General features: G+C 52.0%; 1 protein-coding gene across 7 annotated transcripts in view; it reads left to right on the forward strand.

Annotated features, from left to right (window-relative positions):
* TACC2 (transforming acidic coiled-coil containing protein 2) overlaps positions 1 to 14,353 on the forward strand; it is a 200,851-nt gene that overhangs the window by 54,734 nt on the left and 131,764 nt on the right. For 4 of the 7 annotated variants that reach the window (XM_035030488.1, XM_035030481.1, XM_035030516.1 and 1 more), the window contains 2 exons: positions 3,286 to 8,493; positions 9,064 to 9,177. In XM_035030488.1, the coding sequence (XP_034886379.1) occupies positions 3,286 to 8,493; positions 9,064 to 9,177 (5,322 nt within the window). Of the gene's footprint in view, positions 1 to 484; positions 680 to 3,285; positions 8,494 to 9,063; positions 9,322 to 14,353 lie in introns of all 7 variants that reach the window. The other 3 variants (XM_035030500.1, XM_035030507.1, XM_035030492.1) reach the window with 3 other exon arrangements.

Genomic DNA, 14,353 nt, shown 5'->3' on the forward strand with positions numbered 1-14,353 from the left:
TAAAGATTTTATTTATTTATTTGAGAGAGAGAGCATGAGAGGGGGGAGGGTCAGAGGGAGAAGCAGACTCCCCGCCGAGCAGGGAGCCCGACGCGGGACTCGATCCCGGGACTCCAGGATCATGACCTGAGCTGAAGGCAGTCGCCCAACCGACTGAGCCACCCGGGCGCCCGGGCCTTTGGATTCTGAGCAGCATCTCCATCCCACACATTTTGATTCAATCTTGAAACACAAAATGACATTATGTAAGCGTCAATTAATGCAGAGCCCTCACGGATCAGTTCTTAGGATTTTTCCTGCCCTTAGGCAAATTTGCTTCTGACAAGTGGCTTTAATCTGGTTTTAAAGATTGCTTCGGATGGGCAATCAAAGAAATTGCTGGTGTTCAGCTTATGCTAAATAAACCAAGCAGGGTTTTTATGTGGGGGGAGAGTCCTGTGCCTCAGACTCGGTGGGAATTTGCTCCTGGTTGTTTTCTGATAAGACCCACAGGTTATCAAGCTGCCCGGATTGAGTGAATGTGTCCCCAGATGATAAAGACTTCATTCCGCCTGAAGGGAAGCCCCACAGTCCCCCGAAGCTGGCAGCTCCAGTCAGAGGCAGGGACAAGGAAGTGGTTTTATTTGTCTTCTTACCCGCGCGGAGGGGGCTGTGTTCTGCGCCTCTGGAGCAAGCAGACGTATGTGGGAAGCACTTCATTTCTGAATTATACACCATTAACCTCACTAACTGCTAAGTGCTGTGACCCCGAGTTAATGGGTGGGACACAAAATGTAAAGTGCTTGTAAAAAGGAAACTGGCCAGCTGCGGAATGCAGAGCGGTTGGTTCCAGAACAATCCAACAGTGCTGTGGCTTGGGAGCCCTCCCGAGCCTGGTGCTTCCGGGGGCGGTTCCCCACGCGGCCGTCAGCGCTGGGCCACGGCTTTCTGGGTGCAGCCGTCCTTGTGGCCAGCTGAGGATTAAAGGGATTTGTATAACTTCCCCTCTGAGTTTTCTCTTCTTTGCCCTTGTCAGCTCTGCTTGTGGGTCTGAAAATACAAATCGGGTTGAGACAGTAGCCAACTCTTTCTTGGGTCCCCTCTTGAATATCTTCTGTGCCTCAGGCACATCATTCGTGTGTCAAATGTGCGGGAACAGGCATTACATGAGGATGTTTCGTGTAGTGATGATGCGTACACACCCCCTCAAAGATGTCCAGTACATTCCATAGGTGAGGGGCTTGGAGAGAGGCTGGAATGGAGTCAGGGTAAGAGACTCCGGGCATAAACCACTGGTTTGTCACAGTTCTGGAGGCTGAGCTCCAACATCGAGGTGCCAGCACATTCCATCTGGTGTGAGCCTGCTTCCTGGTTCATAGACGGATGGTTTTTCGCTGTGTCCTTGCAAGGCAGAAGGGACAGGGGAGCTCTCTGGGGACTCGTTTATAAGGCCACGAATCCCATGCTTGGGGACTCCATCTTCAAGACCAAGTCACCTCCCCAAAGCCCCACCTCCTAACACCATCCCCTTGGGGATTAGGTTTCAACACATGAGTATGAACTGGGGGGACACAAGCGTCCAGTTTCCCTCCTTGGAAGTGTGCATTCTTGGAGGCAGGACGGATTATTTTCCCAACCTTTCATTTTGGAAAATTTGAAACCTCAAAATGTTGCGAGAAAGGACAATAAGTACCCATATACCCATATTGTGCCGGCACAGTCAGTTTCTGATGAGACCTTGCTTCTTGGCTTGCAGATGCTGGCTTCTTGCTGTGTCCCTCTTGGCTTGTTCTCTGTGTGGCACACTCCTGGTGTCTCTTCCTCTTCCTATTAGGACACCACTTGGATTGCATTAGGACTCAACTCCTATGACTTTATTTAACCTATTTACCTCCTGAAAGGCCCTATCTCCAAATACAGTCACATTGGGGGTTTGGACTGCAACATAGGGATTTTAGGGGGACACAATTCAATTCCTAAATTTTAACAGGAATGTATTTCACCTTGCCACTGTATGCATCCCTGATAAATCAATGTATATGCATTGCCTTGCATTCAAAAGCTAGAATTTTGGTAGTGAACGTGTAGAGTAGAATCTTTTCTCTGGTCACATTCAGAACACTGTGGGTCTGTGAATAGGTCAATGTATATATATGTAACAGTTGCAAGAGCGTTCCACAGATTTTCCTTCCTATAATAATTTTATTATTTTTTCCCTAAAATAATTTCAAAGAACATGGTAGAAGCCCTAGAAAAACCATACTTCTGTTAACTTTGTCTTGTGCAATTTCTCTTGATGCTAAAAGATATATGATCTTTTAGATCTTTTAGAACAAGGACATAGAATCACATCTATGTAAAAATAATAAAGTTGCATCCTTTAACAAAACGTGCAGAAAAAAAAAAGGAAATTCACCAGAACACTTCAAATGGCAAGCATGTGGGAGATGTTTTTTTCTACATTTTCAAAATGTTGTATTGGCCATATATTATTTTAAAATTTAAAAAATGCATTTAATGAAAACTATGCAGAATTGAAAACCCCAGTCCAAATACGGCAGGTGATAAACTATTTTACAGTACCTGGATAGCTGGTTATCTACAGCAAATCCGTAATTCTGAGCCACGTTCCCCTAAATTCCCATAGTTTTGCTTTACATGCTGTCCAGCTAGGTAAGTTCAAGTTAAGACAAATACAGGTATGAAGGTAATTCAGCTCCCAAGAATTTTATATATAGGTCACATGCAGGAATTCCATAGCTAAACAGAATTGATTTTTGGATGACATCCCTCACAGTACTACATGTTGAATTAAAGAATCAAGGCAACTATTCTCAACAATAGCTCTTTATTTCAAAGCATGGCTTTGCCCACTTGTGCCTTTGCCCCAAACATCTAAAGATCCTCATTAAGTACTTAGGACCTCCTTGTAAGTTACACAGAACTGGTTCAAACCCTCTATTATGATTTATACCTATTGAAAACTTTCTGATTTCCCTGCATTTTGGACTACTGTGACTATGTTTTCATATTTCCCTGTTCACAACCGACCATCATGGAAAACTCCAAGCTGAATGTTTGAGATTCCCTGCATTGATTTTGGGAGAAAGTAAGGGCACATGAAGGGTTATGGGAGGGGGAGGATGGGGGGGCTTGGTCTCTTCATGGAGAGGAATGAGCTGCATGGGGATGCTGTGTTTTGTGGTCTTTGGTGGGGAAAGGGTGGGGGTGATTCTGCCTGTGATGTGGTTCTGGACACACATCCACGAGAATGAATGAAACATCAAATGTTTTCATTGTTGGCAGTGCCGGGCACCGAGGCTCCTGCTCTGCGTCTGAGGGTGCCGCCAGCCTGGATCCGTGCATTGTGTCCCCGGAGGTGACTGAGCCAAGCAAATGCCCACAGGAAGCCAGGGGCCCAGAAGGTTCTCCACTGCCCCGCCCACCAGTGCCCTGGGAGCAGGAGTGCCCCTCCGCCTCCATGCCCTTTGCCCAGGGCCCCCTGGAAGCTTGCTTGGCAAGCCCAGTAGCAGCACCTGAAGATTGGCCCATCATTCAACACCCCAGGAGGGAACCTTCCCCAGATGCCCGTGGGGAGGCCCCAAAAGCATCCGTCCCTGAAGGGGGCAGTTCTACTCAGTGCAGCGTGGACGCTGTCGTCCCCAGTGCCGGGCACACATTGTCTGCCTCCAGCCGCACTGACCAGTCGCCGGGGGTTTCACCAGCACCTCCCCAAGAGCTGATGAAAGGACAGCTGTGTGAAAAAGATGGCCAGCCTGGTGATTTCGAGTCCCAAGGGAATGAGGCTGCAGGTGGCCTTCCCCTGGCAGAGTCCAGGCAGGGGGCGGCTTCTGTGCCAGAGGCCCCGCAGGCCCCTCCTGCCACTCAGCCAGGCAGGGCGAGCTCACCTGGCCTGGAGGAGTGCCCCGCAAAACCTGAGACCCCGACTCCACCAGAGCCAGCCCCCGGAGCCTCAGGCAGAGACGGATGCCAAGTGGAGGTGCCGCCTCAGGCTTTCGCCGCCAGCTCGGAATTCCTCGGGGCCTGCCATGCCACGAGGGGCCCTGCAGGGGCTGCCCAGGAAGCCGACACAAATTCCCAGGAAAGCAGCCAGCAGCAAATGGGAGCCCATCTGACGCACGTCGAGCTGCCCTGGGGTTCACAGAGTCCTGGCCCGGCACCCAGGGCCGGGGGCTCTGGGAAGGAGACCGTGGGGGCTGGCGGTGCTCAGGGTCGCTGGCAGGCAGGGGGCCCGGGAAGCGAGCCCAGCACAGCTGTCCCTTCCGTAGCAGGCAACCAGCCTGGAGGGGCTTCGCTCGAGAGCACAGAGCCCTCCCCACGAGCCCTGATGGAGGACACACGTCCAGCTTCAGTCTCCACCTTATCACCACCTGCTCAGGCCTCTGCTGCTGCAGAAGGATCCAGCTGGTTGACCCAGGAGGTGGTTTCCGGGGCTGAGATGCCAGTTCTTACGAATCTGGCCAAAGAGTTAGCAGATGCAGGGTTGGCAGGACAGGAGAAGCTCGCATCCGATCTCAGAAGGGAGGGAGAGGGTCTAGGAGGGAACTGTGCAGAGGGTCCTGCCCCTTTGTCCCAGGACGACAGGGGAGAAGTCTCAATGAGGGACCAGAAAATCCAACAAGGAGTACTGTCCCCTGCCCCAACCAGTGTATCAGACGAAAGGGCCAGAAGCTCACTAGGGTCGAAGGATGAAGCCAGGACCCCCGAAAGCCCAGCTGTGGCTGAGGAGAAGAGCAGACTACCCGAGGCCAACTCTAGGGGACAGGAAGAAGTCCCAGAGCCACTTGACAGTAGAAATCCTGAGAAGCCCTGGGGAGAGCAACCTGGGGCCTTAGGCTGCAAGCCCAGCCTGGAGGTGGAAAAAGAGGAGGTTTCAGAGCTAAGCCATGATGTGGACAGCAAAATGCATTCCGGCACTGACTCAGCACAGCCACCCAGAAAGGAGGGTCCCGGGCACACCGATCGGCCTGGCTCTCCATCAGAAGACACAGTGTGGAGCTCGGTGACCTGTGGGATGGTGGGAGAAGCCCATGGGGTCCGTGCCTCTGGCTCACTGCACAAGTTCCCCGAGAAGGATCTCGCCCTGCCCCCTGGGCCAGATGGAACTGGTGAACACATTCTTCCCAGAGAAGCTGCCTGGGAGGGGCCAGGATTGCAGACCCAGTGTCCCAACACCCTTGGGGACGCGGGGGGATTGGAAAGAATAGACTATCTTCCTGCTTTAGAAACTGAGAAATCAGGTTTCCTGTCAACTCCTGCGGCAGAGGTCATCCCCAAAGCCCAGGAGGCGGAGAGCCCATCTGACACAAAGATGAGGAGCCGCCCATCTGCGCAGAGGCCCAGCAGCTGTGCCGGGGAGGGCTTGCTGACATCCCCGGGCCAACCTTGTGGGCTGGGGCGTGAGGCAGCTGGTCAGGAAATCCATGCTGATGGGCCATATTCCCCCGAGGGGGAGAATTTGGCAGTGGACTGTGGGCTTACGATGCTCAGCCTGGAGCAAGATCAGCAGGGAAACCCGTCCTGCCTAAGGGAAAACTGGACACAAGTAGCTGCTTCTGAGGGTCCCCCGGTATCTTCTGAGAACCGTCTCCAGCCATTGCAATCAGAACCAGAAGCATCCATGTCTGACATGCTCGGGGAGAAGCCCCAGCAGTGTGAAAATGAGAAAGAGACTTATGCAGGTGGTTTAGGCTTTAAGAACCTAGACACAGATGCTTCTCCAACCCACCTACCTGTGGAACGTCTGGCAGATGTGTGCTTGCCCACTCGCGGGAGAGAGGAACAAGCTTCCAGATCAGAACGTCACGGGGAGCTCCCCAAAGGCAGCCTGTCTGATGCGCCCGGTTCGGCTCCCAGGGACGTGGTTCCAGAGAGTCCTGCGACAGAGCAGCCAAAACTGTCAGCAGCAATAGGACCGGAGTTGTCTGCGCAAGGGCAGAATGAGCAAGAGGGAGAATGCAGTGACAGCCTGCCTTCCAGAGTCTTGCCGCCTGCAGCTGAGGCCTCAAAAGACTCTCCTCTTGCAGGTCACTTGGGCAGAGAGGAGAGTTGCTGTGCACAGCAGGGGCCCAACAAGTCCCAGCAGGAACTGGCAGATGGGTCGCGAGCCAGCAGCCAGCATGAAGAAGCATGTCTCAGGGATGCAGAACTTTCTGAAGCAGCTGACGCTCAGGCCCCGCTCCAGGGGTTGGGTAAGACAGAGAAGGCAAGTGGGAACACAGTGGGGACCCCACCTTGTCGGCCTGACTCAGTCGCTCTCCTGGATGCGGCTCACGGCCCGCCAGGCCCGGCGCCCGCCAGCCTTAGAGGCACACCCAGCCAGGATGCCCCAGACAGAGAGGCGTATGGGGAGACGCAGGGAGGCAGGCAGCAACCTGTGCCGGCCCCACAGAAGGACATGGAGCACCCCACCGCCTCGGATGCAGAGGCCCCAAGGCTCCTTGGAAGTTTCGCAGCGGCAGAGGATCGAGGTGCAGATGGTGGGGCTGCCGAGACTGCTGGGAATGCTGAGGAAGGGGACCTCGGGGTGCAGCGGGCTCTGGAGGGGCCCGCAGAAGCTTCTCTGAGTGGTGGCTCCTTTCAGACTGAGCAGCGCGCCTCCCCTGAGAAGGAAGCTTCTACCTTTGCCTGGGGTGAGCCAAGCCAAGCAGAGCAGCTTTCGGCCGGCGGCCAGGGGGCCTTGTTACCAGCCGGAGAGCTGGGGGGGATTCCCAGGAGCAAGGTGGATATTCCTGCAGCCCAGGCTGTCCCCAACCCAGAGAAACCCCTGCCACCTGGGCCACCAGAAGAGGCTACTCCAGACACTCCTTACCTGCATATCGATGGTGCTGCCGGGAAGGGGGCAGGCCCTTGTCCCATAGAAGAGCCCCTGCCGGCCTTGGAAAATACCACCTCCATGAAGCTTTCCGCCAGCCTGCTTGCCCCTCTCTCACAACCAGGGGTGGCCAGCGGGGAGGTCTCTGTGGTGCAAGCGAGCAGTGGAAGCCCCAGAGCTGGAAACGCTGAGGGACCCGCGGACTCCATCCCCTACCTGGACAGGGCGCTGCTTCTGACCAAGAGTAAGCAGATGACAGGAGAGGAGGAGGAGGAGGAGGCCAGAGCTCCTGGTGCAGACCCGGAGCCCGGTGGGCCGCCAGCGCGCCCTGCCAGCGAGGAAAGCATGGCAGGTGAAGCAGCAAAGGAGCCAGAGGGCAGCGGGGAGAGGATGATAGAGCCTTCCAAGGATCCGAGGAGGGGCGCCTCGGGTGGTGTGGACGCAAGCTCCAAGCAGATGGGCATGATCACTGGGTTCCCTGACTTCAGGGAGCACATCACCAAGATCTTTGAGAAGTCTGTGTTCAGAGCCCTGACCGCTGATCGGCCCCAGAGTGCGGCGGGAGCCGAGGGGAGTGTGAGGGGCGAGGACCTCGTGGGGCCACACCCAGAGAAGCCTCCAGATGGGGCTCAAGGAGTGGCCATCGCCCCTCTCCTCGACCTTCCTGCTGGACTCGGGGTGGATGCAAAGGAGAAGAAGCAAGAGTTGCCTACAGAGGCTGAGCTCGCCTGTCTGGTTCCCCAGGATCCCGCTCCAGGAAGGCCGCCGGGTCTGGCGGCACCAGCCGCAGAGCCAAACCTGCCAGGTGCTGGCGTGGGGAAGGAGATGACCGGTGTCCCACAGACTGCGCAGGAGAGTGAGAAGCCAGAGGGGGGTGGGGAGGCCGGGCTGGGGCTTGGAGGCCAGGCCCCCTCACAGCAGGGCGGGGGCCAGCAGGAACTAGCCTTGGGTCCTTCCCTGCCCGCAGCTGTTCAGGAGACTCCCGTGGAAAAAGCTGCGGGCTTCCAGGTGGATCCCCAGAGCCACCGAGAAGGGGCCTCGGTTCCAGAAGACAGAATTGCTCCTGGGATATACCCCCAGGAGACATCCACTGGCGACGGTCAACCCAGAGAGGATGGTGCCTGGGGCTTTGCTCACACAGGGGGTCCGAGTGACATGCCAGTGTCCACCTCTGCCCTGGCAGCATCTTCTCCCCATGGGGGTGTTTCGACTGTGGCCGAGGCCATCCGTGAGCCCTGGACCCCCGACACCGTCGTGGGGGAGCAGAGGTGTGGAGGTGGAGCTCCTGAGCTACAGGCTGCACCAGCAGGAGCCACTCCCATAGAGCCCGGCTCGGTGGCAGGAGCTGCTGGGGAAGCGGAGGGTGACGTCACCTCGAGCACAGCTGAGACCGGGGCGCGTGTGGCTGGTGACCCGCCCGAGACAGGTACTACGAGAATGTTCTCTGGTGCTGCTCATGGGGACGCAGGCTGCTCTGCTGGGGCCCCAGGCACGGAGGATGCAGCCACTCTGCGAGGGGCCAGCCCGGCCGTGCACCTGCTGGCTGAGGAGCAGCCCAGGCCTGAGCCCCCCACTCCTGCTGGGGGCGGGAAGCTGCGAGTCTCTCCACCTCCGGAACCTGACGAGCTTTGGGACCCGAAGCCCCAAACCCTGGCTCTGGGAGTGCTCCACCCTGAAAGGTACGGAAAAGAACAAACTCCCAGGGGGACGTGGGGCCAATGTCAAAAGGGAATCCCACCCCGGTTTTTAAGAGTCAAATAGACGGGTGGTTTTTTAAAAAGCTAGGTTTTCTATGCCTAAATGTTTAAATTTACTTGCTTGCAACCTCTGGATGTGCTAAGATTCTGAAAAAGGTGAGAGGAATGGGTGGAAGTTGGGAGCTGTTTGTTGGACACTAACAGAGTCCTGTTCGCTCTCTGTGTTCTTCAATTCATTTCACTCAAAGTGTCTGAAAAGCGTGAAATGTTTACTGGCTGGCCACGCTCTTGGGTCATAGGTTAGAGTCAATCATATGTTTTTTCCGGAGCCTAAATACCTTTGCTTTTGAATCTGGATTTATTTATACAGAGAGGCATAAATGATCCAAAAGCATCTCAAAACCATTGACTGCTGGAAGCTGATTTTTTTTTTTCCCTAGGGATTTTGGGGTAGTACCCGCTTAAAGCTTGAATTGGGAAATGGACTTTTTCAGTCACATGTGGAGAGAAATACCCTTCTTACCATCTATTGCTTTCTTTATATTGTCCCAGAAGAAGCTCTGGGCCTGGCCCATCCACCTTACCTTCAGTTCCTGAGAAGGATGCTCCAGATGCCCCAGGCGAGGTCACCTCAGATGAGGCCAGAAGTGCGGGAGGAGCAGAAAGGTCAGTGAAAAGGTGTCAGCCTTTGGAGATCCATGAGGACTTCTTCGGCAGAGACACACTGGATGTTTTGCAGAGGAGAGTTCTGTTCACACACGAGTCCTTATATAAGCAAGAAGCAAACAGCCTTTCCCATTCTTTATACAGGTAAAGCAGTGCCCGAGATGACGGAGAGCTCCACTTTTATACACGGGATGGAGTGAATTTCACATGGGAGCTTACTACCTTAAAAAAAACCAAAGAGCTTTATTGAGATGTAATTCACATGCCATACAGTTTGTTCATTTAAACTGTACAATTTGGTGGCTTCACAGAGTTGTGCAAGCATCACTACAATCAACTTCAGAACATTGTCATCCCCCCCCAAAGAAACCCTGCACCCCTTGGATATCACATCCCAACCCCCAGCCCTAGACAAGCACTAATTTGAGGCAAATGGGTTCAACACTGATTTAATCTCTGAAGCAGGAGTGTCTACTCACCAACCCCCGTCATACTCCATAGAGATCTCAAGATTAGGGGACAAATGACAGATGTAACTGTGAATCCTGGACGCTCACACTTGTATGAAGTGTGCCTGCTGGTTCTTTCCTGAGTGAAATGCCACCCAGGATTGTAGAAAAGCAGCTGCTCAGAAGGTTCATCCTTCTGGGGAAATGGAGATATTGTGAACATCCTTAGACCTCTGGCTGTTCCAGGGCTGTGTGTGTGTGTGTGTGTGTGTGTATGTGTAGCAGGGTTGGACTTTAAATCAGTACCTGTGACAGCCCAGTGTATCCTACCAAACAGCTGCAGGCATTTTAGGAAGGATTTGATTAATATTTTGCACACGCGGAAAGAATGTACGATCACCTGTTTTTCGAGTCTGAGCACTCCCCCCGACACCCAGCTGCCTTCCTGCCCTTACAAGGGCGCCTCTTGTAACTCTGGCTGGCGAGATTCAGGCGCTTGCTGCCCAGGCAGATGCAGGTGTACGCGGGAGGGGGCACTTGTCTCTGCGGCTGATGTAGCACTTAAGTCCTCCCGCGGCCCTTGCTGGTATGTCTGTTTGACAGTCCCAGTTCAAGCAGGAAAAATATCTAACCAGGAAAATCCTCTCCCTCCCCACCGATGAGATATTAGCACCTTTCCCAAAGTCCCTGGAGGTTTTACCCCCTTCTTGGAGAACTTGGGGCCAGATGAATAGTAAGTAGTTCAATAAATAGTTCATGGCTTATCGTTCTAAGCACTTAAACATTTTAAATCATAATTTCTAAATTAATATTAGAACATCTGTAAGGAATAGAAAAGTAGAAGGAATAAGAGAAAAGGCCACAACCTCACCACCTAATGATTGCTGGTATTTATTATGTTATGTATTTTCACCCACCGTTTTCTCTCTTTAAATACCTGTAGAGTGCTTTTCCCCTCTGCCATCAAAACTCTGCAAGCATGTCTTAGTGGCTGAAGGTGTGTGACTTAGCACAGTTGACTGAGCGTGGACATTTCGGTGATGAGCAGTGTTTCTGTTCCCTTTGCCCTGATGGAGGGTCCGCCGGGGGGTAGACTCTTAGACTCTCTGAGATGTACCATCTGATTTGGCAGCTGCTCGTCACCTGTGAGTGGAGGTGGTATGTGAGTATAAAATACATACCAGGTGGTGAAGATTTAGTATAAAAAAAGAATATAAAACACATGATTCATAATTTTTAGGTTGGTATATGTTAAAATAATATTTCGGACATATTGGGTGAGAATATATTATTAAATTTCATTTCATGTATTTCTTTTTTTTTTTAAAGATTTTATTTATTTATCTATTTGAGAGAGAGAGAGAGAGCAGCGAGAGAGGGAACACAAGCAGGGGGAGTGGGAGAGGGAGAAGCAGGCTTCCTGCTGAGCAGAAAGCCCGATGCAGGGCTTGATCCCAGGACCCTGGGACCATGACCTGAGCTGAAGGCAGACGCTTAATGACTGGGCCACCCAGGCGCCCCTCATTTTTCATGTGTTTCTTTTCCCTATTTCTAATGTGGCTACAAAAACTTTTAAAATTACATATGTGACTTTTGCATTCTTGGCTTCTGTGTGTGACTCAGAGTCTACTTCTGGTTAGATCATTTGGCTCCAGAACGTTCACTGCCCTGGTCCTTGATGGAGGACGGCTGGCTTTTCCTGTCCTTTGGGTTCTTGGGGAAAACGCCTGCCTCCATCTCACTGGCTGAGGATTTTCAGAAAGAATTCTGAATGGACCCTCCGCTCCAGCCTGCCAAGTGGGGTGACCTCTGGCTCCCCTCCCTCGAGGGGAATTACGGGGGCAGCAACATCCGGGCAAAGAGGCGGCCACAGATTCCAACTTAGGCTCAGTAGACCATCGGAGGTCTCCCGGAAGATAGAGACCAGCTCTTTTCAACAGAAATAGGACACGAGCCACAAATGTAACCTTAAATGTACTACAAGCCACATTCGAAACTAAACAGAAACAGGTAACATTAATTTCAATAAGATATTTTATTTAACCCAATATATCACAAATATTATCATTTTAACAAGTAATTGATATAAAGATGATTAATTTGAAATTCTACATTCTCGTTTTCATACTAAGTCTTTGAAAGTGGTGTGTATTTTGTAGCCACGGTGCTCGATTTGGACCAGCCACATTCCAAGGATGTGAGAGCCACATGTGGTGAGGGGCTGCCCTGTTGGACATCACGGCCCCTCCCAGAGCTCTGACACCTGTCAACAATGTCCCAGAAGCCCAAACCTTCCCACAGGGACCCCAAATGCCCACATCTCTCTGCCCAGCACCCTCATTCCTACAAGTTTAACACAAACGTTGGAAACACTTCTTTGTCTTGAGGAGGAGGAGGCTCAGTACGTCTGGTGAATCCTTTGGCCACAAGGGAGCCGTGCCGTGGACCGGGGTGGGCCTCAGAGAGAGTCCAGCCCAGGCCGTGGGGCGCACATGCTACGAAGAGCAGCTGTTGTCCCGGAAGGTGAAACTCAGCAGCGGCCTGGGGTAGGTTGGGAGGCCACACAACGGGCAGACGCTGCCAGGAGCTGGGTGGGGATGAAGTTCGAAGCAGAGGCCCCCAATTCACACCCCGGCTCTGCCCTTTAGTTACATCCATAACCTCAGTTTTTCCATCTGTAGAATGGGGAGGACATTGATGCCTGCCTCATGGAGTTGCTGTGAGGGCTGAGATCATGGGTTTGAGCACAATTCGGGCACATTCTGGTGCTTCCTGGCTGTTCCCGAGTGCCTTTCTGTGGTGTGGCCTTTTCTTGTGCGGTGACCTGAATGGCCACCATTTCTCCTCATGTGGAGACTGTTCTCCTCAGGGTGAGGTTCCCACCTGGCTGTCTTCCCTTTCTAGTACTGAATTCTTTGTCTGCGGGAATATCTTAGTGGCTGAGGAGAGTGAATTCTTTCTTACCCCTCCTGGGTAGCCCACAGTGATCTGCTTCAACTTGGAAGTTGGTGAGATTGTGTTTCATTGTAAGACCTTATGAATATCTTCCTTTGTGTACCATACTGTACCATATTCCAACAACAAAAAAGTAATGTTTTGAGCTGCCCAGGGAAGAGCAAAGCAAATCAAAACCAACTTTTCTAGTCTCTTCTTGGTTATCAGGTGACGTGCTTCTGTTGAATTTGTTGAATTTTGAAGATTCTATTGACCTGAATAGAGCTGATAACCACGGATCAGTTTTAGTATCTTAGAAGTGTCTCTTTTCTGCCTCGGTGACAGGATAGTTTGGGAACCCAATCTCATATACGCGTAGATGTCAGGGGCACAAGTATGTTTACTGCTTTATTTCCCCAATTTTGAGGCCCAGCTGGCACTTCCGGTGGATACACTTCGGGTATCCTGTGGCTTTACGTCACCCCACACCCGAGGGACGTGTGTGCACCCAGTTCTGAGAAGCAGGTGTTGATTTCTACCATCGTGTGGCCTCTGCCTCTGAAAAAGCCGACAGCCTTACTTTATTTTTAGATTGTTCTACAGAAAGCACTTGAATAGATTTCAACTTTGCACACATATGACTCTCTTCCTTGTGGACGGAAAATCTAGAATTGAGCATTCTGACACACCACGGATGGTTAGGTCTGTAGTGCTGGGCCTGTCTTGGATATCCCCAAGCTTGCTTTTGCTGAGTATTTATTTACAGTGGTCTTTTTCTTTTCCATTTGGAGAAATGGTTGGAAAGTTATCCTTTCCAATTATTAGTGCATTTTGAGAGAATTAAATGATTCCCAGATGCTCAGGGTCCTAGCGCAGACCTAGGCTAAACCATGAAGAGCAGTTGGGTTGAAAAGTTGAAGGAGGTCGGCGGGGGGAGGGGGGAAACAGAGAGACGATGGGCATCATGCCGAGGAAGTCCCAGCCGGGCCTGAGAGCCACGTTGGAGCTGATTCTCACCCTTCCTCCCACGCTCGCTCCCCACTTGCTCTCCACTTCTTCCTGCTCTCTCCTCCTCCTTCTAAAATTACAGCTGTGACACCGTGTTTTCGAGTTTAAGAATAAGGTTTTGAGGATGGCTAGAGCTGTGTAAACTAAGGAAAAGAAAAAAAAAAAAAGGATTCAAGCATCATTCTCTTAGTAGATAAAACCAGGACAACAGATCCCCCTCTCCACCGAGATCCTTCTGGGTCTGCGTTTATGTTAGTTTGGTTCTATTATTTTAAACTTCTTTTTGAGATGTGTTGGGCTGTGGCAGAGCCCGACAGAGCTCAGGTACCCCTACGCCTTGGAGCGATGTTCTTCCCAAACGGGAGACAGTAGAGTAAGACAGACCCATTCATATCCCAGCGGCCTCGTACCGGCTGAGCGGCCTTGGATGAGCTGCTTCGCTCTTCAGTCTCCTCATACCTATAAAATGGGAAAATCCAAAAAACAAAAAAAACACTTCTCTGTTAGGGTTGGAGTTAGGGTACGCTTGGAATATTTCCAAAGCATCCGCTATAATGCTTGGTATATGGTCGATGTGTAATAAAAATGGCATCTTCTATTCTAATTGTAAATGTATTTATCCAGAAGCATCCTGGCAATTAAGCAAAGGGAGAATATGGCCACGGTCCCTAAATGAAATAGAGCCCCCGCAGGAACAGGGAGACTGCCACCTGGGAAGAGTCGTTTCCAGCTGTTGGGCCTGTCAGCACCTGCACACGTCACATGTAACCTCGCTCGGCTCACAA

This window comes from Mirounga leonina, unplaced genomic scaffold (genome assembly GCF_011800145.1).
Source record: "Mirounga leonina isolate KUSES-001 unplaced genomic scaffold, KU_Mleo_1.0 Mir_114, whole genome shotgun sequence".
Taxonomy (NCBI): Eukaryota; Metazoa; Chordata; class Mammalia; order Carnivora; family Phocidae; genus Mirounga; species Mirounga leonina.